The sequence below is a fragment of the Panicum virgatum genome, chromosome 8N (assembly GCF_016808335.1).
Source record: "Panicum virgatum strain AP13 chromosome 8N, P.virgatum_v5, whole genome shotgun sequence".
Taxonomy (NCBI): domain Eukaryota; kingdom Viridiplantae; phylum Streptophyta; class Magnoliopsida; order Poales; family Poaceae; genus Panicum; species Panicum virgatum.
Window position 1 is genome coordinate 33,149,454 of NC_053152.1, and position 27,107 is coordinate 33,176,560.

The following is a 27,107-nucleotide window of genomic DNA, read 5'->3' on the forward strand; positions in this document are numbered from 1 at the left end:
TGGATGGACGGGGAATCAAAGATCCTCACAAATGTGGTGAAGAAATGAGCAAGAACTCCTCTATCCCGAGCCAAGAACAGCAAGAAAACAAGTGAGCTGAATGGCTCGGGCGGGGGGAGAGGAAAGGGGATAAGGGGCGCAAGTCCTTTTGTCCCGGTTGGAGGCACCAACTGGGACAAAAGGGGGGACTTTTGTCCCGGTTGGTAGTTCCAACCGGGACAAAAGGCTATGCGGGCCTTTTGTCCCGGTTGGAACCACCAACCGGGACAAAAGGCTCCCATTTTGTCCCGGTTGGTGTCTCCAACCGGGACAAAAGGCCCCCGTCCCCCCCGCTGGCCCGGCTAGCCGTTGGACCCGGGACAAAAGCCACCTATTGTCCCGGGCCCAAAGGCTGCCGGGACAAATGGCCAGGAACAAAGGCCTGTTTTGTAGTAGTGTTAGGTACCTGAGAGGTCGAGGGTGCTGAGGATACATCTTTTGTATCTCTCCTGCCAGTTGTACCGGCATTCGAATTTAGTTTCTTGCGTGCCGCTCGCCATGTATTCAGTCGTAATAAGCAATAAAAGGATTTGATGTTGGGATGCTGTGCTAGTGATTCTTTGTGGACGCGCATTTTGGGGCGGATTGTAGTGCAGGAAGACACAAGGATTTATACTAGTTCGGGCCACCGGGAGGCGTAATACCATACGTCCAATTCGTGCTGCTCGTATATCTTGCACTGGTTTGTAGTAGAGGGTTACAAACGGTCGAGAGTGGGAGGGGCGTCCCAAGTCTCTAAGATTGATGAGAAGGTGGAGTGTTCGTGGTATTCGTTTGGTTAGGGCAGTTGCCGGCGGGAAGCTGCCCGGAGCTCCGCCTGCCTCTTTCCCAGCGGCGAGAGTGCACGAGTGTGTATGATGGGCTCGTTCCCTGGCTCATGTGTTGTCCAAGGGTCCGATCGCCTCTCTCCGCACGGGGCCTGTTCTCTACCCTTTATACGACAGGGGAGAGAATAGTGTACAATCATGGAGAGAGAGAGGAGATAGAAGTCCACGTGGCCCCTCCTCCGTCGTCCTGGTCTCCGTTGGTGGCCGTGGGCCCTCCTAGCCCTGTCGTTGCCAGCCCCCACCTCCGCGGCCGGGTCCGTCTAAACCCATGGTTTGCGGAGCGGGATACGCACCGATATCTTGGTTCCGGTGCAGCATGCCCGGCCCCTACCTTGCGTCCTACTACGTCGTAGCACGTGATGGGAAGGGGCGCTCCACTATACACTGTGGTAGCGCAGGCGGCGCCAGAGCATGCCTGATCGCCTGTCCGCCTGCATTGCTATCAGACCTGTTTAGCGTGGGTTGCGGGCCCCTATTACAGGCCGGGTGCGTCTCCTCCCTTGCTCGCTTGCTCGCCTGACAAGGCAGGCCCGCCCGATTGGTCGGGCGGGATGCATGCCCTTCCCTTATGTCGGGCGGAAGGGGTTCGCTCCCTTAGGTCAGACGAGGTGAGAAGCCTTTTGCATAGGACGGGGCCAATCGGTGACGCCACCACGCTGGCTGATGAAGCCTTTTGCATAGGTATGCGGGATCCTTCGGATATGACGGTGCTCCACGGTGTGACTGGGGTAGACCGCAGGTGGTGACAGCCTTGTCGGTCCGCCGGGAAGCTGCTTCTCGGTTAGCGTACTCCCCGACGTTCGGGTATGGTGTAGGAGTTCATGCAAAGATGAAACGGGACTGGATGTTCTCTAGTGCGGGTCATTCTCCCCGATGTCCCTAATTTCCCGGCACCTGTAGTTCTAAGCAATGTGGCTAACGTAACTTATCTGTTAACATGAATAGTATACTAGAAATCTTTGCCTATGCTCCCACTAACCTTAGGATTGCTTGTTTATTCTTTATTCATGAGAGTTGGCTGTTCTGTGTGTGTCACATTACCCCTGATTATCATTCATTTATCACTAACATGTTTGCAAGATTATCTTTTGTCGTCTCTCAACAGAGTAAACACTCCAAGAGAATGTTATTCACTCTCAATGTGAACAAACAACTCTAAAAGTGTGGTTAAATAAATTTTGTGTTTTCATGCATATTGAGTTATGCTCTATTGAACTTAAATTTCCATATTTAAGTTCATAGGCTATGTGCTTATACATTTGCCCACCTTGATGTACCAAGTGTTCTTCACCTCAAGGACTTTCAAATTGGTATCTAAATTCAATTGGTATCATTTGGCACAAGTCACTTTCAATTGGTACATACAAGGTAACTACAACCCCCGGAGGTATGCAAGGTTCTAAACTTTTTCAATCATTGTCATTCCTCAATCCTTTAGAGTTACCTCCGTGCATGATATGGCCTAAGCTTTCTTGTTCAAACATCTAGTAGTGAACTCGATTTTCACATTATAATTTCGTGTACACACTTGTGGAAAAGTTTAGCTCATATCATACAAATTTCATGTTTTGTGATTCACCTTAGTAATTGCTCAATTGGTATCTTCATTGATATCATATAATTGGATCATGATTCATAGAACTAACTCTCTAGGCTACTAACTTTTTCTTTTTTGAGCTATATTATTTTACAAGACCTTTTTAGGTGATTTGACTCCAAAGATGGAGAAATATGGATCAAAGCAAGTATCTTCCAAATAGGAAGGAATGCCTTTCCAAAGGGAAAGAATCAAGTCAACATTTAAGGAAGAAGTAGCATTATGGGGAGAAGCAAAGGGGGAAAATCATAGTTTTAGGGGAGGTCAAGCCGGCATTGGATGGTAGTAAGCATCCAAAAAAGTGTAAGTGGTTCAATTTGTCAACTTTTGAAAATTTATACTTGCTTTGATTGTGTTGTCATCAATCACCAAAAAGGGGGAGATTGTAATGAACATGGCACCATTTAGACCATTTCGAGTGATTTTGGTGATCGGTTGACAACATGATCATGGGATTAACAAAGTTTATCGAGTGAATCATATTAGGTCCCAAGGATAAATACAAAGCCCTAGCAAAATAAGGATCAAAGAAAGAACTCAAATAAATACTGAATTGGTTGAGTTTCACATGAAATAGTAGCACCGGTTAAACTGATGCATTGAATCAGTGCCCAAAACTTGATCTAATGATATGGACTTCTGGATATTCTTGTAAACAATTTCATAAGATTTCCATAAAGTCCAAGATCATCAAAATCAGAGTTTGGAGCAAAAAGTTATGATCAAAACATGATGAAGCTGATTTCTGTGAAGTGACCGGATGATCCGACGGTCACCGGATATTCCGACGCTTGATCTAATGAAATGAACTCCTGGATATTCTTGTAGATAATTTTATAAGCTTTCCAAAGAGTACAAGATTATCGAAATCGGATTTCGAAGTTGAGAGTAATGATCAAAATACGAAGCACCAGGAAACTGATTTCCATGAGTGACCGGATGATCCGACGGTCACCGGATATTTCGACGCTCAAAACTTGATCTAATGAGATGGACTCCTGAATATTCTTGTAGATAATTTCATAAGCTTTCCAAAGAGTAGAAGATCATCGAAATCGGAGTTCGGAGCTGAGAGTAATGATCAAAATACGAAGCACCATGAAACTGATTTCTGTGAGTGACCGAATGATCCGACGCCTGTAGAAAAAGTGTCGGACTAATGCACTGGAGTATTGTCCAGAGGGCTTGTTTTTTGCTTCAGAAAATTTTTTAGCATCTGATAGTCCGACGGTACCTTCAGATAATCCAACAGTACCTTATTTTAGCTGCAGAACTTGTCAGAAAGATCTAATGGGTTGTTCAAGCCATTAGTGACCGGATGATATGACACCCCCTCCCCCCTTCCCGTCGGAAGATCCGACGCTGATGCAGAAATGCCCCCAACGGCTACTTAAAATTTGTAGGCTATATATATGGCTTCCCCGGCCATTTTGGAGTTGCTGGAGACTAGAGACACCTCATACACATTGAAGAATAACTCCAAGCCATCCAAATAGCAAATTGATCACATCCTTAGATTTAGCACATGCTTTGCGAGTGTCTTAGATTTAGCACATGCTTTGCGAGTGTTAGTGCTTGATTAGCTCTTGAGTGAGTGAGTGAGTGAGTAAGGTTGTACGTCTTTGCCTTGGTTCTAGGAGAGAACCACCTCTTGTATTTGGTGTGGGCCTCTTGGAATCTTGGTTGATCGCCGGCAACGTCTTCGACCCCTCCGGCTTGGTGTGGAGCAGCGACGACTTCTTTGTGAGCACAAGAGATTTGATTGCCAGAAGCAATACTCTTTGTGAGTGCTTCAACAATGTGGATGTAAGTGTGCTTTTGTGGCTAACCGAACCACGAAATTCTCGTGTCAAAGAGTTTGCTTTCTCTTATCCTTTCTTTAAGCTTCCGCATTTACTTATTGCAATATTTATGTGCCTTTACTTTACTTTTATAGAGTAATTCTTGATCGGATTGGCTATAGGTTGCAAAATTTATTTTGAGAGGAGGGTTTCACACTAGTTGAACCGTAGTTGCATATTTAGATAGTATGTTTTAGTTTAAATATTGTGCAAAATAGTTGGAGTCTTAGGTTAAAGTTTTAAGTTGTCTAATTCACTCTCTTTCCCTTTAGGCTAAGAACATCTAATTCCTTTCCCAATGTAAAATTCAAACCACTATAATGGCTTTCCTACCAAACTTGAACTACTACTTAGGCTATGATTAGTTCGCGAATTTTTTTAAATTTTAGTACTGTAGCACTTTCGTTGTTATTTTAATTAATGTCCATTTAGAACTAATTAGACTTAAAAAATTTATCTCCTCATTTACTATTAAACTGTGTAATTAATATTTTTTTAATTACATTTAATTTTTTATGTATATGTCTGGAGATTCGATATAATAGATACTGTTGAAATTTTTTTGAAAAAACTTGTGGTGCATCACAAAATAGCATGCCCCGCTTCACCCCAAACTAAACAGGGCCTGCCTAAAATATTAGTGTACTACGTAGTCCACAGCTACGGGTAGTGAAAGACAACTGATTCATTTGTGCAATAAAAAAAAGGATAAATTGTTTTCTTGTACCGAGTAGTCGATCAGAGGCCGTCCGCGTGGATATCCGACGGCGAGCGTGCATCTTCCTGCTCGTCTTCTCCCCCTTCCTCCGCCCACTGCCGTAGCTTCCACTCCCAGAGAAACTGAAAGGTAGAGACGAGGGCAAGGAGGAAGTGGGGCGCCAATGGAGAGCAGGAACGTGGTGGTCTGCGACAACGGCACCGGGGTAAGCCCTCCCCGATCCCTCTATCCACCCTCTCTCTCCGCTCCATTCCCTTCCTAGATCCGCTTCCCGACCTGTTCATTCATGCTCCGAATCTCGGGCCGAATTTCTCCGCCCCCGGTGTTGCCGCCGCTGATTCGGCCGCCGGCGGGGTGTCCGGTTGGCGGCCAGGTTCTTGAGGGATCGAGGAACTCTGGGATCAGTCCTGCCGCGGCTGGATGGGGGATCGGAACCGAGACACGGTGTTGGGGGGGCTTGGGTCGCCGTAGGTAGGTGGTTCAAGTGCGTTGGAGAAGGCGGCCGCCCCATTCCTGATAGGAAAAGATGCCTTGCCTGTCTTAATTTATTCCGCGATGCATTCTTAGGTGTCCTGCCTATTATTCTCTTGGTTGAAACTGCCGATAAATAGAATTTTTGGTTGAGAGGTCGTTTCCTGCCGCGACGAACTGTTAAATCACAAATAATGGCGTGTTCAACTGTTTTCAAATGTTCAGAACGCACAGCTGAGGTTTCACCTTCACCTAAACTGTTGGTGTTTTGATGGTCAAGGACATTATCTGCTAATCGTTTTAAAATCGTCAGTGAAATTGTGTTTGACAATGTATCCGGGCTACCTTTCTCTAATTTGTTGATGTATTACGTTTTGTCAATGGATAATAAGAAAAGGTTTCATTCATGCCAGACCTGCAACTATGTAATCGTGCAATGATTTCATTTGCAGAAATGTTAATTCGGCCTGAGGTTTCGATCACACAACTAAATTACCATTTTGCTACTTTGCATTATTCTTGTGAGTTGTGACATCCTGCTGTAATCTAGTGAACCCAATCTGCTTTCTGCATTTGCTGCATTGTATAGACAGATTTTTCACTTATTGAATGGTGAATGTCTGATTATGATTAAGTAACACTACACCAGATTTCAGTATGAATGGTTCCATTCTCTAATTCAAAACCTTTGGCTGCAGTATGTAAAGTGTGGCTTTGCAGGCGAGAACTTCCCTACATCTGTGTTCCCTTGTGTTGTTGGAAGACCACTGCTTCGCTATGAGGAGTCACTCCAGGAACAAGAATTGACAGTCTGAACCTTTCTCTTATCACCTTTCCGAAACTTACTTCTTGGGTAAACCTTATAATTGGCGCTTGTGTTCATTGCAGGACATTGTAGTTGGAGCAGCTTGTGCTGACTTGAGACATCAACTTGATGTATCGTATCCTGTTACCAATGGGATTGTTCAAAACTGGGATGATATGGGCCATATTTGGGACCATGCTTTCTACAGTGAGCTGAAAGTATATTTATACTGATATGCTTACATCTTGTAACATCATACGCTTTCTCTTGGAAACAAAATTCCTATATTCTGCGTTATAATTCTCAAAGTCTCCTAGCTCTAGGTAAAGCAACACCTTTCTATTTTGCTCCATTTAGGTTGATCCATCTGAGTGTAAAATCCTACTGACAGATCCACCACTCAATCCTGTGAAAAACCGTGAACAAATGGTATGTCAGTTCCTTTTATCAAGTTGTCATATACTACAACATTGCAGTTCCTAACATCAATGACAAACAAATTGAATCCCATGATTTACAGATCGAGACAATGTTCGAGAAATATAACTTTGCTGGGGTCTTCATCCAGATACAAGCAGTTCTTTCACTATATGCTCAAGGTCATCTCTCTCCCTCCCTACTACATGATACTGTCTGGGCTTTCAGACAAGCACATACAGGAGTGTGTTAAAGCTCCACTTTTACGTGTATGTATACATTTCAGGCTTGCTAACTGGACTTGTGATAGATTCTGGTGATGGTGTTACTCATGTGGTATGTGAATAATATACTTCCCTAAATGGCTAAATTGTACTAACTAATTCGCTTTGAAGTGGTACATTCCATTCCTAATCATCTCTGTGTAACCAACTCAAATATATTGGTAATCAGCAACATTGTATGATGTCATTTTAAGTAGTGCGCCAGTCACTGAATTCAGTATGCTATATGAAAGGGTTTAAGAATCCGACAACATTAAAGTTTAAACTTATAAATCACTAATTACTGATGGATAGTAGAAAAGCATAAAAATGATGTAACTGACTCTGCGCATTATTAGGTTTTACAAAGCACGTTTGAGTCCTCTGTGCTCAAGCTGCTTCAACAGGCTCTTTTGATATTATATGTTATTTCCTAATCATTTATTTCAACCAGAATATGTTTTTGCACATGTTATCACAAAACCTATTTCCAACTTAGGCCTCATTTGGCAGGGCTCCTTCTAAGGTGCTCTGGAGGAGGAGTGGCTCCTCCAAAACCGCTTTGGCTCCTCTATTTTTCACTAAAAACGGCTCCTCAGAGAAAACATTTGGTAGAGCTCCTCCGGAGAAGCCTGAGCTGGGGCCAGTAGAAGCCCTGCCAAACGGGGCCTTATAGTATATACTATATAGTTTGGAGGCATGAGCAGTTGCCTTTTCCCCCCTGCTACATTCTGACCTATTGAGCAAATACTATGAAGCTTCTAGTTTTTACAATTCATTTCAATTTTCCAACCTTAAATTTACACTTATCATCTTTCTTATGGATCAGGTGCCTGTAGTCGATGGATATTCTTATCCACATCTGACAAAAAGAATGAATGTAGCTGGAAGGCATATAACATCTTATCTTGTTGATCTACTCTCAAGAAGAGGGTAATACCTATCCTTTTCTGGTGATATTTTCTTCTGCAGTTGCCGCTGCATTACTTTTTCTAATCAATTAATTCTCCCACTTTAAAAGGTATGCTATGAACAAAGCTGCTGACTTTGAGACGGTCAGAGAAATAAAAGAGAAGCTATGCTATATAAGGTTGGTTGTTTTATTATTCCTAATTATTATTCCTACCTTGCTGTTATATATGTACTCATGACAGTTATATGATGTGCAGCTATGATTACAAACGAGAATACCAGCTTGGACTTGAGACCACAATCCTTGTGAAAAGTTACACTGTAAGTATATTGTCCTGCATTTGTTTCTTCCCTGTTCTTTTTCTCATTGTAAGTTCAGTTCTTGTTATCAGCTTCCAGATGGAAGAGTTATCAAAGTGGGCACTGAACGATTTCAAGCTCCTGAAGCGCTTTTCACTCCTGTAAGAATTCCTTCATAGTATTGCTGATTGCGGTATGTAATTGTGTCGGCAAGGTCAGCAATAAGGTAGTAATAATCAAACATTTATTGAACAGGAATTGATAGATGTTGAAGGTGATGGGATGGCAGATATGGCATTTCGCTGCATTCAAGAAATGGATATCGACAACCGGATGACGGTATGCATATCTTACCAGTACAGTGCATTGTCTGTCTAAGTTTTTCACTTGTTAAAATGAAACATGGATTGGAAGAAATGATGGGTTAATATTTTACTGATATCATTTTTATGAGTTAGGATACTAGTGGATTCGAACTTTCTGGGACAATATCAGCCAACACACAATCATATATAATTATATGCTTTGTTGTAATATTTTCGGTTTGATGTGTTTATACAGAGGCTGTGACATTGCACCATGAATATGGCAACTCAACAAGCTTAGCTATTTAGACACTGTTATTAAACAGTCTAGAAGTTAAATCTATTTAGAATGTTGAAATTAATTTATATTTATTTGATGTTCTTAAGTCAAATTCAGTGAAGAGGCTGAAACTATTTGGAATATCAACTACATTAGTTCCTACTTGCTTTTAATTGCATAGTTTCTTTAATAGGTTGATCATGTTGTGTGTCTTTTTTCTTATTACAATATATGGTCTTGTTTTGCAGCTTTATCAACATATCGTCCTGAGTGGAGGAAGCACCATGTACCCTGGTCTGCCAAGTCGGTAAGACTATAATTGTTTAATTTTTAACTGTGTAATTATGACTTATGAGGATTTGCTCATCTTCATTTGTCTATTTTAGTTTACATACCAGCATGGAAATATCATGAGTGGAAACAACATTATGCCCATTAATTATTTAGTGTTTTTTAATAGCATTCTGTGTATTGTCATATAAGTGCATATGGATATTGGTATGATAATTATCAGTCATGTTTCTTATAGTGACTGTTTCCCTGCTTCATATAAGCTTTTAGCTGAGTATAGGACTCTAGGTTGCATATGCCTAACAAATTACTACCTTTGACAAGGTTGGAGAAGGAAATTCTTGATCGCTATCTTGATGTAGTTTTGAAGGGAAACAAAGATGGCCTGAAGGTAATATATAGACTTTTTTTTTGGACGAAATAGTTGTAGTATTGTTGATGTCCTTCCCTTGCATTGTTGTAGTTATTGGTCTACAGTTGTTATCCTTCTATTGAAATTTGAAATTTGTGACAAAATCCTCTGTCAAAGTACTTAAACTTCTTTTCTACAAATAAGAGAGATATAAATGCATAAGCTTATTGAATTCATAGACAGAACAACCCATATACATTTTCCAAAAGGATATGCCTTCAATCTGATATTAGCGTATTAGCATCTGCTCTGTGTTTCCTATAGTGACGAGTTCTATCTTGCTGTGCAAAGAAATTACGGCTGAGGATAGAGGATCCTCCTAGGAGAAAGCACATGGTCTACCTCGGAGGTGCAGTACTTGCTGGAATCATGAAGGTAATTCTGTTATATGCACTCGTGCGGAACGGTATACAAGTCAGTTTGGAATAGAGAGAACAAGTGTAGGAAAGGAAGGCAATAAAAACTGTCGTGTACTCATGTATGATTTTTATTACATTATTGTACTGTTCTATTTACATGCTTTGCTGCCTATCGTTCCAAACATCCAGGACGCGCCTGAGTTCTGGATCACCAGGCAGGAGTACCAGGAAGAAGGCGTAGCGTGCCTAAGAAAGTGCGGACAGGCATAAGTCTGGAAAGTGCGGACAGGCATAAGTCCTGACCATCTGGGACCTCGCCGTCCAATCTGAACAGAAGGAACTCACCTGATTGTAAAAAAGGCCAGAGCTGCCGGCCATAGATTGATGGCAGAGTTAAGGTTACATGCTGAGAGAAGTGCTCAGCACTACATAGCTTTGTTGTTGGTGTTATGTTGTAGTCTAGCCGTCGTCAACATGATAGGCCATCCTAGGGACGATTTGGTGCTGTTAGTTGATTTGGCCTTTGTCGTTGAGCCAGCCTCGTGAAGTCGTGGACTTAAGGTATGGTTGAGCTACATTGTTTTTTTTTTAACGGGGCTGAGCTACATTGTGGATTTGAGATATGAGATACTACCTTGATTACTATTTGTTTACAATTTTATCATGAAGCTGACAATGCTGAAAAATAGTCAGCCTGAATCTCGTCCGTCACAAGGGGAATTGAAAAAGGACCGTTCACAAGTTACAAATACAGAAACAGCTAGGCCTTCGGTTAGCTGCTTCTTCTGGATGACTAATTCGCTGTGCTTGAGCTTGTTCCGTTGCTTGTAACCGGATGGGCTGGAGGTTGGGCTGATCAGCCGCTGAATCAGCTGACTCAGCTATATCCATCTATTTCTCGACTCTTCTTTCCCCTTCGCACAGTACCAGAGGCGACTCTAGGGCGGATTTCCGATCCGCCGCCGATTCGACCGGCACGTCACTTCTGATGCCCTCACCGGCGTCGGAGGTGGTGGGGATCCGGTCAATCGGCGGCTGGTCGCGTAGATACTCTACCTAGTTTAGGTAAGTTCGGCTTATCCATGTCGGTGGTGTGGCGTGGATCTTTCCTCTGCTGCTTCGTCTTCGGTGAGCGACGCCATGGATGTGGTGAGGTTGGCTTGCCTTCCTCGTTCATCGATGGCGCCTGTCTCTTCGGATGACGATTGCAAGAGGTCAGTGAATAAGCTAGGGTTCTTTCCCGCTGACGGTTTCGACGGCGGCATGAAGATTTTGTCCCTCCTTTCTGTTGGTTTGGTGTTGGGTAGTGTCGCGAGGTGCTCTGCTTACTCGGACCTATCTAGCATCGCCGACGGTGGCGTTGTGAGGTTTCTTCTTCTCCTGCGTTTGTGTGAAAGGGCAGGAGATCTTGTCTTACCAATCCATGGAGCCGGGTTGGTTGCTTGTCCCACCTCCTCTGGTGGTTTACTTCCCCTTCGGGGTTCCTGTTGTCCGGCGTGCCGGGGTCGTTGTCGTTGTCGTCTGAGGCGCCAGACACCCTGGATCCGGTGATGTGATGGCTGCCAGCCATCTCTCTTGGCATGTGCATTCATCGTCTTCAAGGTGCATTGGTTCTCCGATGTGCTGCTCTCGGTGTCTGTCAAAATCCTTTTCCTTTGTCGGTGTGGTGATCGGTCTCATGGATGGCTTCGATCGTTGGCGACGAGGAAGACCGGGGTTTCTTGCAAAGATCTGGATGTTATTTTCATTTCTTTCAGGGTTGTCTTTGTAAAATGGGTTGTAAACTATCAATTTCATTATGAATGATAATCCCGGTTCCTCTCAAAAAAAAAAGCAGCTGACTCAGCTGATCAGCCGCAGCCCCACCAGTCAATTCAAATCGGTTGGATATTTTTTTTAAAAAAAGAAAAAGTCCAAGCAAACAACCGTTCGGAAGCCCAAGCAAGCGATGGGAAGGCCCGAAGGCGCTGAGGCTGCGGCTGATTGGAACGGCTGGGCCTGTGCAGCCGAACCGCAGGGCTGATCAGCCCAGCCAACCCAGTTCCAGCCCAGCCAGAAATGGCAATCCGAACAGGCCCATTGTCGTTGGCGAGCTGGTACCTAACCCAATTGCTGTGTCTCCCGCATGATCCGCCGGTACACCTCCGGCTCCTCCGAGAAGGGCAGCCAGTTTTATCTGTCCAGTCTGGAACTCTGTTCGGTTGGCTTGTCGGCCAACCAGCTAGCAGTATTTTTCTCTTACAATAAATTAGCATTAGCCAACAATATTTTTTCTCTTGTCAAATTTTACCACGCTTGGCTCCGGAAAAGCTCGCATGATGTAAGAGGCTTTCTGGTAGCCGTGGATGTTTGAATTTTGTGCACTATGAGCTAAGTAGGGGTGGTAATAGGCTATGATCATAATGCTATTTTTACAATTTAACTAGATCCTTAATACTTTTAGCTCAAAATCATATAAAATTAGAGCCCGACTCTTAGATTATATAGGCTAAAAATTAAGATCATTTACCACCCTTAGAGCTAGGTAGCTCAATGATACGAGACATCTGAATTTTGTGGGTTACACCCAACATTGTTCTGTTTCTCACATTGCCACTTTGCCACTCGTAATTTGCAGCTCTAGACAGTAGACACAGACAAAAACACAGAAAGTTTCCAAGGTTGATGCCACAGAAGGGAGGACATGATTCTCCAAGCCAAGACATGATTCTCCAAGCCAAGATCCTGCTAACGTGCGGCCGTAAGTTAGGCCGGCCGTACGGCCGCCCTTAATTTGGAAAGTAATCAATACTAGTGGCGCACTTTTCTATTCTAGCATATTTGCTTTTTTACATTTTTTTGCCCTGCGGCGGTTGCATCGTTTCTCTGACGCCGGCCCAGACATAATACATTATGCAATTCACTAGCATTTCAGCACATCATCAGATATGTGGTTTAGGAAAATAATAAGCATCATAGAACCAAAAAAATACTAGGCAACATACAAATTGTCAAGCATTCGATATGGCTCACCATCAGCTTCTCATGGAAATAAAAAGAACTATAAATGTCAAGCAACATCATGCATCTTACAACACAATTTTCAGACCTACAAACCCTATTGATTTGCCTACAGTTTTCACTGCTAGAAAGCATGACTATCAAGAAACCAGAAAAACAGTATGGGCAAAATTTGTTCAGAAATTGCTTAGGATTCATCATACAATACATGACCTAGAACTGCAAGATCAGGGACCTATGAGTTTAGTTTCCTAGTTTTAGCATAAGGACTGCATGATCGGAGGCTAGCAATTTTTCAGTTGTCTCCTGCCCTAACTATTTGGACTGTATAATCTCAAGATGACTACATGTTGAAAGGATTCTAAGATAAAGATCCTAGCAATGACGTCCTCAAACATGCAACCCTACTTATTTACAACATTTCATCCCATGCATCTTAGAAAACTGCACATGTGAAACAAAATAGTCCGAAAGATGAATGAACACATCATATTTCTTCCAATCACATAGTGTAGTATTTCTATTCATGGACTGCAAAAATACAACAGGGGGAAAGAATAATCAGAGAGCTTGTCGAGCATAATTGGAGGAAAGAAGTTGTATCAAGCTAGAGAACAGCTCAAGTGGTGTATGTATAGAAAACTGAAAAGCAACTCCACAATGAATGAACAACATTTTGCTGAACCTTATATTTTGGTGGTACTTCGCTTGTACAATACATTAAGCATTTTTGCTAGAAGTTGTAAGCATATTGTAATGAACTCAGAAGCAATTTAAAACATATGAGCAGGCAAAAATAATCAAAACCCACCCAACCTAATTCCTAGACTTTCATATGCTAGTAATCTAAACCAACAAGATACAATAGGCAATTTTTTAGAACCTCTTAAGCAAAGTTCTAAATAATTATGAGCAAATTAGAACATAGATGAAAGCATATTCAAAAGACCAGAAGGCATGCATTATCTGCATCATCGGTTTGTGTGAGCCTAGTCTAAGACCAAGAACAAAATAGGTAGTAAATCAGTAGAAGAAGAGATGGCAGATCATTAGAATAAAAATTGATAACTCAGAACATAAAAGGCATAATTTGATAATCTTAAAAATGCTTGTAATTCCTATTTTGTGTACCTAATTTATGATTCATTTTCAGTGTTGTAGTCCTTACATTTTACTAAAAACGAGATCCATTTGTCTATAGTTTGAAGTCATATTTCCATGCAGATATAAACTGCCTATATTAGACTGAGAAAAATACACAACCAACTTAAAATGTGTATTAGTTTTGCCAAATCTGAGTACCTCTCTGACACAAAAAAATCAAGTATTCAAACTCAAAAGAGCATAGATTACTTGGTTGCATCATTGGTTTGTGTGAGCGTGCTCTAAAACCAAGCGCTAAGCATGAACTAAATCAGTAGGAAGAAATGCCAGATTATAAGACCACAAAAATTGCAACCTAAGAACACGAAGTGTATAATTTGGCAATCTTGAAAAGCTTACATTTCCTAAATGGTGTATCACGTTTTAATACATACAAACAAAGTAAGATCTATTTATCTATATTTTGAAGTCATATTTCAGTGCAGATATAAATTATCTATATCATATTGAAAAAACAGACATAAACAAACTCAACTAAAATTCTTATGAGTTCTACTAAAACTGCATTCCTCTTTGACAAAAAAAAATAGTCACATGTTATTGTCTTATTCCTGTCCATATTATTATTGCAGATCAGTAGTTAGAGGATACAGTAGAAAAGTGAAAGAAGACACATTAATAGAATGAACGCGAAACGAAAATGAAGAAAAAAAATACAGAACAAGTGAAATTTAATACCTATCCAATATACAACTAAGTACTGCTAGCACATGTCACACTCTACAAATGAACTATGCAAAGTTTAACAGAAAAACCACAATGACAGATTAAGGAAGCATAGATACAGGGTCTCAAAAATCACCACTGTTTAGCAAAAATTAGAACACACATAAAGGCAAACTACGGCATAACAAAGGCAAATTAGAAAACATATACGAGAGTGGAAACAAGATCCATGCACTAACCAAGGTTTGTACACACAAAAATCCACTGTATTTTCCCATGGTTGGACGACGTGGGCAGAAACTCAATACATGATCCGCACAGCTTTAATCCCACTCTCCTCCTCTCCTGCTGGATAGCTGCAATATAGTTAGAATAAAAATGATTTGATTACTTGTAGTACAGCCGAAAAAAACAGTGATGCATAAAGAGATAATTGCCTAAGGACTTGCATTATTCTACCTTGTTACGAACACATTATTGCTTGGATGAAATCAGAAAAATTGCCTAGATAAATCAGAACATTTTGTTCCGCATCAATTACTCGCATTCACATAGCAATCCAACGAGCATCATGGTCCTTTCGTGAAAAAAATTGATCGAATGATTGGGGACCTGGATCCCGTCGAACGTCGTGGTGGACGGTTCGCGGCCATGGCCTCCCTGGTGCCATCCCCGAGCGCAGGGTCCTCAGGAGGGAGCATGGCCGCGAGCGTGCCGAGCGCAAGCGCCACCTGCTCCGTCGGGATCTGCAGCGCCCACACGCCCACGCCCCGGCACCATCCCCGAGTGCGGGGGTCCTTGGGAGGGAGCATGGCCGCGAGGGTGCCGAGTACGAGCGCCACCTGCTCCACCAGGATCAGCAGTGCCCACGCCGCGGTGCCATCCCTGAGCGCGGGATCCTCGGGATGGAGCGTGCCGAGTGCGAGCTCCACCTGCTCCGCCGGGATTTGCAGCGCGCCCGCGCCCGCCGGGGGCCGTGACGGCGAGCTTCTCTCCGAGCAGGGTGAGGGTCTACACCAGCATGCCCTCAGGGAAGAGGACCTTAGAGATCGGTATGAGGTTGTGCTCGAACGCCTCCCGCCATGGGCGGAGCAGCACCGCGGGGGCGCTGACAGGATGCGGCGGCGGCGTCGCTGGGGCAAGGGACGGAAGCGCGTCCGTCGGCAGGATCAGGGAGGAGTCTCTCACAAGAGGGGGATGGGGAGGCGTGGGTGGGTTGGGGTTGGGCGGAGGTCAACGGACGCCACGATTCAACCCAATTAAAAATAATGCTAGGCGGACTGTAGATGTAACCGGCCATTCCGATCAACAAAAATACGGCAGGTTGTAAGAAAGTCATTACCAAACCTTATTATACAAACCAAACGAGAAAAATTTACAAAACAGCGCCGATTTCTACTAAACTAGGGGGGGGGGGGGGCAAAAGCTCAAAAAATAAAGCTGTTATTAGTGCTGAGAACCCTCTCCTCAATCGCTGTAGCACTTGCCGTGGCTGCTCCCCTTCCCCTCCTTCCTCAGCTTCTTGGCCCGCCGCCGCCGGCGCTCGGCGTCCTCGGCCTGCCGCACGGCGCGCTCCAGCGCGTCCACGCGCTCCGCCAGCGCGCCGATCACCGCGCACTGCTGCGCGCTCCGCTCGCACAGCGCCGCCACCATCTCCATCACCTTCCGCGTGTCCAGGCTGCCGTCGCCGGCTGCCGTTCCCGCGGTCCGGATCTCTGCTCCCGCAGCCGGTTCCTGGGGCCGCGCCGCTTCGGAGCGCGATGCCGGCGCCGCCGCGGGCTCCGGTTCCTCCGTCATCTCCCACTCGCCCGCCGCGCCCGAACCTTCCGGCTTGTCGCCGTCAACAAGGTTCCCGGCGTCCTGCGCCTGTTCCGTCTCCGCCGCCTCTCCCCGCTCGCCGCCGGCTCTGTCCCCGTCCACCTCCATCTCGGCAGCCGCCTTCGCTTCGACCTCGCCGCTGCGCTCCACCACGTCCGGAAGCTCCGAAGTCACCGCGCTCCCGCCGGGCGTCTCGGCCGCCACCCTGGACTCGTCCTCCTCCGCTGCGGCAACCGGCGCCGCCTTGGGTTCGAGGGCGTCGACGGCGTCCTGCAGCGCGAGCACCCGCTTGGTGACCCTCCTCCGGTACTCCCGCGCGCCGCGCACCGCGTCGAGTCGGAGCAGCATCCTCATCAGCGCCTCCCCGGCGGCAACCCGCGCCCTCGCGTCCCCGCGCAGCACCTCCGCCTCGCGGGCGATCTTTCCCCCAGCCTCCTCCGCCTCCCGCTCCACCTCGCGCACCGCCCGCACCGACCGCCTCGCCAGGAACCCGCGCGCCGCTGCCTGCACCCTCACCGCGGCCTCCTCCGCCGATGGCGCCCGCTTCCTCGGCGCCGTCGCCGCCGGCACGCGCTCGGGCTCCGGGTCGGACCCGACGAAGCGGACGGGGACGGAGATCGGCCTCGACAACTCGACCCTGGGCCGCGGAGCCACGCTCACCGGCTCCGGCGCGGCGTCCGCGAAGAACCCGCCGGCGCCGCGGGACGGGGCAGGCGGCTGCTGCTGGTACGGGTAGGGGTAGTGGTACGGGGCGGCGTAGTAGTAGTCGTAGGGGTCGTAGGCGAAGAACCGGCGTGACGCCATTGCTGCTTCGGCGGCGGCGGCGGCCTCCTTGAGCTTTTCTTGGAACTGGGATTGCTTCTCCGAGCTGCTGCTCTTAGAGTTGCTGTGTGGTGAGGAGGGGTGTTGTCGCGAAGCGTATATATGGAGGACGATGGAGAAAGTTCGAGAAGGCGACGGCGTTGTCTTGGGAGGAATGTTCGGGAGCTTCGAATTGCTTGGTGGACGGGACCGGGGTGATCGTTGTGGGGGTTCGTGAAGCTTCTGGAAGGGCGGGGAAGAAAGAGGGGGGAGAAGGGGTCAACGCTGATGTGTGGGCCCAGGTTTGTTTTTGTCGTCACAGGTGACCTGTTGACCGCAGAGGCTGCGGGGTTCCGTAATCGGGCCTACATGGCAGTGTTACGAGGTATTGCGGAGTAATTAAGCCCATCCGACCCCGTAAACCCTGTAAAAAAACATTACATCGAATATTTCGACACATGTATAAAGTACTAAATGGAGTCTATTTATAAAACTTTTTGCATGGATGGGCTGTAAATCGCGAAACGAATCTAATGAGTCTACTTAATCCATGATTTGCAACAGTGATGCTACAGTAACCATCCGCTAATTATTAATTAATTATGGATTAATTAGCATCATTAGATTCGTCTCGCGATTTACAATCCATCTGTGTAAAAAGTTTTATAAATAGACTTCATTTAGTACTTCAAATTAGTAAGATTTATTTGAAAAAATTTTGCAACGGAACTAAACACTAGTAAGATTTATTTGAAAAATTTTTTGCAACGGAACTAAACACGGCCTTAGGATGGATATGGCCCATTAAGAACGGTGCAAATTGGATTGCTTCTATTTTAAGCTTCATTATTTTTTTAGATTATTTTAAGCTTCAATCTTGCAAAAGAAAAACACGTCCTCTGTTCGCCCAAAACAACTAAAAAAATAGCTTTTGCAGGCGGAATGTTGCTAAATCACAGTCCAAACATGCAAAACCTTCTTTTTTCCATCAGGTATTTATGGGATTTTTAACGTTTTCTAGATTTGAATGTGATAGAGTGAGATAATAGTTAATGTTTAGCACGGAAAGAACATAAAGTTTCTGTTTTTTTTTTGTGTTTCGTCATTTCCAGAATTTTCGTTACTTTTGTTATTTAGATATTGAGCTCCAACAAAGATTGAGTTTCACATCTCTCTCTATTATCCTAATTATAGTTGACTTTATCTTTATCATAAATCAACTTTCTCTAATTTTAACCAAATTTAAAGAAAATTGTATCAGCATCCAAAATATCAACTTAGATTCGTTGAATTCACTATGAAACATGTCTGGACCGTATCGATAAATAGTAGTTTACAAGGTTGATGCTTCTAAAAGTAATTTATGTAGTATATGTTTTTTCATATTTTAAATAAAATATCTTAATAGAAGTAGCACATGTCAATATATCAATATGAGTAAAATGCACCAAAGGTCCACCAACTTGTAAGGGTGTGCCATTTAGGTCCACGAACTCCAAAAGTGTATTTTTAGAAACATCAACTTGTAATTCATGTTACTTAGGTCTATAAACTATGAAAGTGCATTTTTAGGTCTATAAATTTGTAATTTGTGTCACTTAGGTCCATAACTCCGAAAGTGTATTTTTAGGTCCAAGAACTTCATCCATGAGCGATCGTGTGGCTATAGACCCTTAAAGGTCGCTCTGATATAGCCGTCCATGGATATCTTTCAACCCCTCATTGAGAACCACTCTGGGTTGACCCAAGTCTAACATCATTACAAGAATTTTCGCCACAACAACTTGCACCACCATATCGGACCACACACGCCCTGGAGGATATAATATCCCTTACCATGGTAAACATGTTGTTGAGTCCATCTATAATCTACTTCATCTTTCCAAAGCAATCACCCTACTCTCCACTCATATTACAGAGTTATATCTTGATATAAACTCCAAAACTCACCAATGGTAGTCCGGAAGCCCCCTTTGAATCCCTATATATGTCAATAATCTCCAAAATAAGTCTTTCATCCCCCTCTCCCCTCCCTATGCACTTGATTTGAAATTGGGGCTCAAATTTCACCATTCTAATGAAACTCCAGCAATGTGTGGGAACCGTGCAGATTCATGTTGGTGCGATATCAGTGTATGAAGGCGAGGCAGAGGGGTATGGACCTAGGTGACACAAATTACAAGTTTATGGACCTAGGAATGAACTTTTAGAGCTCATAGACCTAAGTGACACAAATTACAAGTTTATGGACCAAGAAATACAATTTTAAAGTTGACGGATCTAAGTGACACCCTCCTACAAGTTGATGGACTACTGGTGCATTTTACTCTATCAATATATATATCTTACAGTGCTTATATTTGTGTTCCCTGGGATATACTTTAGTTTTAGGAAACGTAAAGTAACAACTATACTAGGAAAAAAAATGAAAAGCCCCCCATTCAGAAAAAATCCACGGGCCCTAATAGTCTCTGAGATCTGAATCAACACCAAATGAAATTCCATTCTGAGACAAACCACCGGCCCTCGCGACCGTTTCAGCTAAATTCTCAGGGCGACAGAATCTTCTGGAGTTAGAAGCGTCTGCACATATGTAATATGATTCAAGCCGGGAATTGTTGTCAATCCAAGAAATGGCAAGCTCTGATAGTCTCATTGCTTGTGGATATATCCTCTGCTAAGAATTTCAGTAACTACCCAAAATATTGGAGGCTTTCAACATTTTCCACAAAGTCTTCACGAGAAGAAAATGTAATAGATCTTCTTCTTCAGACAAATTATTTAAGTCCTTGTTTAGATCCAAAATATTTTCAGCGCTACAGGAACTTCGAATGTTTGACCATTAATTAATAGTATTAAATGTGGATAACTGACAAAACCCATTTCATAACCCTCGGGTGTAATTACGAGACGAATCTTTTAAATCTAATTGGATCATAATTAGACATTTGCTGATGACGGATTAATTAGACTTAATAGATTCGTTTCACGATTTTTCGTCCATCTGTATTATTAGTTTTATAATTAGATCATGTTTAGTTTCTCTAATCTTTTGGTTGAAAATTGCTACAGTAAATTTCATCAATTTCGTCCAAATTTTTACGGTATCTATTCGATAGTCCGACAGTTTGATAGCAGCACTGCAAAATCGACATTCGACATGCATGAAATCCCATTTTCGGAAACAAACCGTCTCAGCTAAAATTTCACGAAAATGCAACTGCGGCTCGAGCATGGAAATAATAGTACGCATAAACCTCACCACTTGCGGATACCAATGCTGAAAACCCTCAAAAGCAAACATGAGTTTGAAAGAATTCCATTAGAATCTGGCTAAACGAAACAATATTTTAGAGAGTCTTGGCATGGAAAAAGGTCCGAGCAAATCCTAATTGCAAAACTAATTAAATCCTTTTCTTAATGGCAGAACTTATCCTTAGACCGCTGCAGAACTTGGCGTTGTTGCTTCCCCGGCCTCTCCGCTCGGCTTCTCGGCCCGACGCTCGGCGTCCTCCATCCGCCGCACGGTTCGCTCCAGCGCGTCCACGCGCGCCGCCAGGGCGGTGATCACCGCGCGCTGCTGCGCGTTCTGCTCGCACAGCGCCGCCACCATCTCCATCACCTTCCCCGTGTCCACGACGCAGGCCGCACTGGCATCGGCCGCCCTCGTCATCTCCTGGCCAGCCGGTTCTTGGCGCGGCGCTGCCTTGTCGGGGGATGCGGCCGCCTCGGGCTCTGCCTCTGTGGTTTCCTCCGCCACGATCTCCCAGTCGGCATCGCAACAATCACGCTTGCCGTCGTCAAGATTCGCAGCGTCCGACGCCAGTTCGGCCTCCGTCGCTTCGGAGGCAGCCTTCAGGTCGATCACGCTGGTGTCTTCCGCGGCGTCGGCGTCAGAGCGCTCCGTCGGCTCCCCGGTCTCCACGACGCTTGCCTCAGCCCCGGCGGCCTCTGCCTCCTCTGCCACCACTTCCAGTTCCATGGCCTTGGTCACGGGGGCGTCGACGGAATCCTCCGCAACCTCGCTGGCCGCCGCCTCAGCCTGTGCCTCCTCCTCCGGCTCCTCCGGCGCCGCCTTGGACGGCTGCTCGAGTGCGTCGACGGCGTCCTGCAGCGCGAGTACCCGCCTGGTGACCCTCCTCCGGTACTCCCTGGCGCCGCGTACCGCGTCGAGCCGCAGCAGCATCTTCATCAGCACCTCCGCGGCGGCGGCCCTCGCCCTGCTGCTCCCGCGCAGCGCCTCCTCCTTCTCGCCCACGATCCTCCCCACGGCCTCCGCCTCCCGCTCCACCTGGCGCACCGCCCGCACCCACCTCCTCGCCAGGAACCCGCGCGCCGCCGCCTGCACCCTCACGGCCGCCGCCTCCGCCGACGGCGCGTCGCGCTTCCCGGGCCCGGCCGCCCTCGCCGCCGGCTCATCAGCGCGCTGCTTCGGCGCCCGCTTCGGCGCCGTGTCGGGGCCGTCGACGCGGATCGGGATCGACACCGGCCTCTCCGCGGGCTCGCGGCTCTTGCGGGTCGCTGGCGCCCGCGGCCTCAGCACCTCGATGGGAGGCTCGGCGGGCCTGGCGAACGGGAAGAGGTCGTCGATAAAGCGAGGTCGAGTGGATCTGGATGCACCGCCGGCGGCGCTCGCGGTCTGCTGCGGGGCGGTGAAGAAGTCGAAGGGGTCGAAGGAGTCGAAAGGGTCAAAGGAGAAGAACCCGCGGCGGGACGCCATCGCTGCTGCTGGGTTCGCCTAGGGTTTGCGACTAAAGATCGATGGGGGTTGCGGTGCGGAACGAAAGGATCAAGGATGGTTTCGTGGAGGGTTTATATATATAGGAGGCGTGCGATTGAGAAGCGACGGCTGCGAGACCCTCGTCGGCCCAGGCGTGATCGGAGTTCTTTGTGATTGGTTGAAGATAACTTGAGGATAAATTGTTAAAGTCCGTTGCATCTGCACTAGGATAAGACTTGAGAATCTTTTTCCCAAATTGATTTGGTTGGAACCCGTTAGACGAGTCCGCACTATGATAGGAGTACAAGGGCAAGTACATTGCACATTAGCAGTCTTTTAGGTTGCTTCATACAGTGGAGTTCCACGTAGAGCTCAACTATATGTCGATACTACGCAATTATGTTCATATCTTGCTACAGAGAAAGTTTATATAAATATTGAATACATATAGTTGCCCATGCATTACTTAATAGAGTTCGACGTGATCAAGTCATGGACGGACTAAGGTCTATTCCGTATGTATGTAAGTCGGATATGACCTCCGTCCATGACTCGATGACATAGGTCTCTACTAATTAACGAATGACTTGTAGGGGCGTTCTTCCATGACTCAATCACATAGATCCCTACAAAATTAGCGAACGGACAACAATACATCATTCCTACACAAACCATTTGTAGGGGCGGTCAAAATAGATTTTTTAGCAACGGACGTCAGACCCGTTGCTGCTTTTCGCAGTTAAAAGTGACGTTTGTAAGGGTGGCGGGTAACATTGTCGGTGTCCCGACCCAGGGGGCCCGGATCCCAACTAGTAAATGCGACGTGCTTCCGCGTCCCAGATGATGATGCAAGAGGCAACACAGTAACGCGCGGTTTATCCTGGTTCTGGCCGCGGGGCCGTACGTCCAGCAAAGGGGATGTGCAAGGGCACTGTATTATCTTGCACCCGGAGTGCTTGTAGCAGGGGATACAAGCAAGGCGAGAGAGGGAGGGAAGCCCCCAAGTCTCTGCTAGAAGTGGAGTCGGCTCAGATGAGTGCTCAGTAGTCCCTGAACGTCCTCTTGGAAAAGAGAAGCCAGAGAGAGACTAACCAGCCAGCAGCCGCGGCTAAAGGAAGCCCGCCCCCTCCTTATAGTCACAAGGAGGGGCGGGGTACATGAGTGGGGGCATAGAAGTCGTCGTTTTCCCCTGAATCGCGGGGTACAGTGGTTGGATACTGTAGGAAGTACACTGTGGGAAGGCAGCGCGCGTCGCTGTCGTCCTGGATTTCGTCCTTGGTTCTGCGAGGATCGCGCCGGTCGTCCTGCAGTGTCCCCGTAGGCGGCGTGGTCGTCGCTGATGTATGGTCTCCTATATACGGCGCGGTGGCATTCGGTGGGCCCTACGGATTAGGGTCCTGCATGCACCAGCGGCAGTGGTAGCGGGGCGCGCGGCGGCCCTGGACCCCCTGGTCGGAGTGCGGGCGTGCACGCTAGGAGGTCCGGGGGACGCGCGGAGGTCCCGGACTCCACAAGGGGGGAGGTCTGGGGCCCCGCCCGTGCGTGCTGAGTGCCCCTCTCGGAAGGACACGTGACATCGCCGGACCCCTTCCCCAGCGGGGAGGTGAGTCCGGATGGTCGGTGTCGGCAGAATGGTACGGGAGCAGTGCCGGGCCTGTCTTGTCCCGTATCACTGGTCCCACAGTGTTGCTATAGCAACTGGGGTGGCGGAGCGGTGACCGAAGTCAGCGGATGGGACCCCGGTCACATCCACAGTGGGAGTGGCAGTCTGACGCCGCCCGTCCTTTGAGCCATGGCGGAGTGGCTGGCCTTTAATGCCTTCGTACGGCGGTCGGTTGGGCGGCGGAGCCGTTTGTCCCTTGCGCCGAGAGACGGCCTTGAGCGAGGCGGAGATGAGTCACCCGCTCGAGGGTAGATCCGCTACCCTCGAGCGAGGCGGAGGTGTGTTGCGCGGTCGAGGGTCCCGGGGGGAGCCCTCGAGCGAGGCGGAAAATGAGTCACCCGCTCGAGGGTAGGTCCGCTACCCTCGAGCGAGGCGGAGATCGTTTTCGCGGGTTCGAGGGGGATGCGAACGGGTCGCATGCTGGGCTTCTTTGAGTTCTTTCCTTTCTTCCGAATGGGAAGCAGGTCGTGGGCCTTCGTGGGCCCAGTTGCCTTACTAGGTGTTTGTGTTTCTAAAGCGATCTTAGTACCCCGATTAGGGTGCCCCTAATCGTGGTACCCGACAAACATACATGTCCCTAAAAATCTATTTCTAGGGGCAGGTCATGCCCTCGCCTGCCCATAAAAATCATTTCTAGGGGCGGGTGAGGGCACGACACACCCTTAGAAATAGATTTTTAGATACGGATCACGGGGCGTCTCTACAAATCGAAGAAAAAAATAAAAAAAGCACGGCAGTAGCTGTGAGCTGTGCGCAGCACCGCCGCTGTAGTGCCCCGTGCCGAGCCGCCGCCATCGCAGCGTCGTGCCGAGCTCCCGCCACCGTGCCTGCTGCGCTATGCCACATCTGCACCCTGCCGGCTGCCGCAGGAGGCGCCGCCGGAGGCTGCCCCACGCCGAGCTTCCTCGCCTTTGTGCCCCTCGCACCGTCGCGCATCTGCTGCATGCTGATGTCCCATGGGAAGAACACGAACAAAGAAGAAAACGGAGAGAAAGAATGAGAACGTCCGAAACTTCAACTCCAAATTACTCTCTCAATGTTTGACGGATCTAAATGAAACTTTAACCATTGATGCACAACCACGACCTAACAGATCCAAGAAGAAGATTTCAAAAAGATCAACCATACATCCCAATATCTATTGAAAAATCAAATTTCAAGAACTCGAATTTGGGGAAAAACTCAAACCCCACCCCACATCACTCCACTGCCGTACCACGTCGAACTCCGCCTCACGAGGCGAGCTCCCGCGGACGAGCTCTGCCGTGCTGCGTAGAGCTCCCATGGCCCCACACCAGATGAGACCGAGCCGAAGCCCCCGCAAGGCTACGTTGTGAGCTTCGTGCGCCTTCACGAGCCAGGCTTCGGCGTCCCCGTCAGCAGGTTCATGAGGGCTTTGTGCGAGTACTACGGAGTGGAGCTGCACAACTTCAGCCCCAACTCCATCTCGCAGGCGGCGGTCTTCGTCGCCGTCTGTGAGGGGTACCTCGGCATCGAAGCCCACTGGGACCTCTGGGTCCATCTGTTCCGCGGTGAACTCTTCGTCGAGAACGCGCGGGGCCAACCGAGGCGGTTTGCGCGCGCCGGTGGCCTGACGCTCCACGTCCGCCCGACCCGGAGGAATCTTTACATCTCGAGCAAGATGACGACGAACAACGCCGGGTGGAGTCGAGGGTGGTTCTACCTTCGGAACTACAAGGACGCGCTCCCGGCGTTCACTAACAAAGTTCTCCGGGAGCGTCCGCCGAAGTGGGACTGGGGGGGTGTCGCCCCCATCGCAACAAGCCAAGCTTGAGGGCCTCACCGATGCGCTGGCGCGTCTGGTGAGGAAGGGGCTGACGGCTGCGGCCGTCATCGCGAACTTCCACTGGCAGAGGGTTATCCCTCTCGTGGAAAGGGCCCTGCCGATTTTCGAGCTCACCCCCGGGAGCAAGGTGGAGGGCTCGAGGACGTCGAAACAGCTGCTTTCCCACACCGCCGCCGCCCGTAGGGCGAAGTACGCGGTGGCGGAGTTCCCTCAAAATCCCGAGGACCTCTGGAGGATCAAGATGCGCCCCGAGCCGGGGTACATTTCTCTGGTAAGTTTTGATTTCGAATCCGCTGTATGTTGTGTGGTCCCCTTTTCCTGACCCTATCTCGGGCATGCTTTGCAGGGGTTGAGGTGCGGCACCTCGAAGCCCCCGGTCTCGGAACAACGCCTGATTAATCATCTCCACGCGGAGAAGATGAAAAGGCGGAAGGACGCGACGGAGGCAAAAGCCGAGAGGAAGAGGAAGAGAAAGGCGAAGCACGACAAGGAGTGCAAGCTTGCTCGTGCGGAGGGGAAAGCACGGCCCGCCACGCCCGAGTCCTCGGAGGAGGAGGAGGAGGAGGAGGCCTCGGATGCCGAGGACCACGCTCTGAGGAGCGACGGGGAAGCCGCGGGCGCGAGGCCCCCGCCGTTCTACCTGTGGGATGACGACGAGGGGGAGCCGGTGGCGCCGGAGGTGACGAGGGCCATAGCAGAGTCCTCGGCGCACCCATCCCTCGAGGGGGCTGAGCGGGGGTCGTCGCCTCTGGCGGCCGGTGAGGAGACGCCTGCGCCCCAGGTGTTGGTCCATGGCGACGAGGCTGCGGCGGGCGAGGAGTCGTCCGTGCTGGCAGCCTCGAGTCACCAGGCCGACACGAGGGGGCGCCCTCGGTGCAGTCTTCGAGGGGCGGCAAGGCGACTCGAGCCCGAAGAAGCGCCACGAGGAAGCGGAGCATGAGTGCTCGATCCGGGTAAGCAGACCTTGCTTTCGTTTTTGTTGCGTGTTTGGTGGGTTTCTTGATCCTGTTGTCCTCAACTCGTGTTCTTCGATTTCCAGCCCCGGGGCCGTCCCCAAAGATGTGGTGCAGCTTGCCCCGGCCAAGGCTCTCAAGACCGGGGCACGAAGCACACCGCACACAGCGCCGCAGCCCCCGCCTGCTATGGACCTCGTGGCAGCAGCCGCGAGGCTACGGGAGGCCATGGCTCGGGGTGCCTAGGCGGCGCAGCAAGCTCGGGCATAGGAGGAGAAGGGTGACGCCGGCCAGAGCGGTGCTGAAGCAGCCACTCCGGCTGCCGACGCTGGGGAGACCGGCCAGGGCGGTGTGGACGGCGCCACCCTGGCAGTTACTGAAGTTGAGGCCGGTCAGGGCAATGCGGGCAGCGCCGCCCGACCGGACACAGGAGGAGAGACCGGCGGGGGCGCGCAGGAGCGCCCTGCCGATCGTGTGGAGGAGGAGACCCTCGTCTTTGAGCCCCCGAGGGCCGAGGGTGAGGGCATCGCAGAGGAAGAGACGGCGCAAGAGGCGCCGATGTTGGAAGGAGCTCCCGTCCCGGGGCCCGCGGAGGCCCGGGACGAGGGTACTGTAGCGGTAGTGCCCGTGCCAACGGCGCAAGGGGGTGTGACGGCGGGGGTGGAGCTGCCGGACAGC

General features: G+C 48.2%; 3 protein-coding genes across 3 annotated transcripts; 1 reads left to right on the top strand and 2 right to left on the bottom strand.

The window, feature by feature from the left end:
- Positions 1-5,065: 5,065 nt before the first annotated feature.
- Positions 5,066-10,523, top strand: LOC120685779 (actin-related protein 2). Its single transcript, XM_039967866.1, has 15 exons — positions 5,066-5,227; positions 6,192-6,302; positions 6,382-6,516; positions 6,656-6,727; positions 6,819-6,897; positions 7,002-7,051; positions 7,808-7,911; positions 8,000-8,068; positions 8,148-8,211; positions 8,283-8,351; positions 8,446-8,529; positions 9,024-9,082; positions 9,391-9,457; positions 9,770-9,853; positions 10,027-10,523. The coding sequence occupies exons 1-15, from the start codon at positions 5,186-5,188 to the stop codon at positions 10,105-10,107; spliced, it is 1,170 nt and encodes a 389-aa protein (XP_039823800.1). The 5' UTR covers positions 5,066-5,185; the 3' UTR covers positions 10,108-10,523.
- Positions 10,524-15,970: 5,447 nt separating this feature from the next.
- On the bottom strand, positions 15,971-17,502 carry LOC120684561 (cilia- and flagella-associated protein 91-like). The gene has a single exon (XM_039966410.1). It carries the CDS (start codon positions 17,287-17,289, stop codon positions 16,135-16,137), a length of 1,155 nt encoding a protein of 384 aa, XP_039822344.1. The 5' UTR covers positions 17,290-17,502; the 3' UTR covers positions 15,971-16,134.
- Positions 17,503-20,722: 3,220 nt separating this feature from the next.
- On the bottom strand, positions 20,723-22,006 carry LOC120684964 (uncharacterized abhydrolase domain-containing protein DDB_G0269086-like). The gene has a single exon (XM_039966816.1). It carries the CDS (start codon positions 22,004-22,006, stop codon positions 20,723-20,725), a length of 1,284 nt encoding a protein of 427 aa, XP_039822750.1.
- Positions 22,007-27,107: the final 5,101 nt, after the last annotated feature.

Bases quoted from the DNA above. Each gene is read 5' to 3' on its own strand.
- LOC120685779 (XM_039967866.1), top strand. From the start codon at position 5,186: ATGGAGAGCAGGAACGTGGTGGTCTGCGACAACGGCACCGGG. The intron at 6,728-6,818 runs GTATGTCAGTTC...CATGATTTACAG, and splicing joins TGAAAAACCGTGAACAAATG to ATCGAGACAATGTTCGAGAA. The intron at 8,352-8,445 runs GTAAGAATTCCT...TTTATTGAACAG, and splicing joins CTGAAGCGCTTTTCACTCCT to GAATTGATAGATGTTGAAGG.
- LOC120684964 (XM_039966816.1), bottom strand. From the start codon at position 22,006: ATGGCGTCCCGCCGCGGGTTCTTCTCCTTTGACCCTTTCGACTCCTTC.
- LOC120684561 (XM_039966410.1), bottom strand. From the start codon at position 17,289: ATGGCGTCACGCCGGTTCTTCGCCTACGACCCCTACGACTACTACTAC.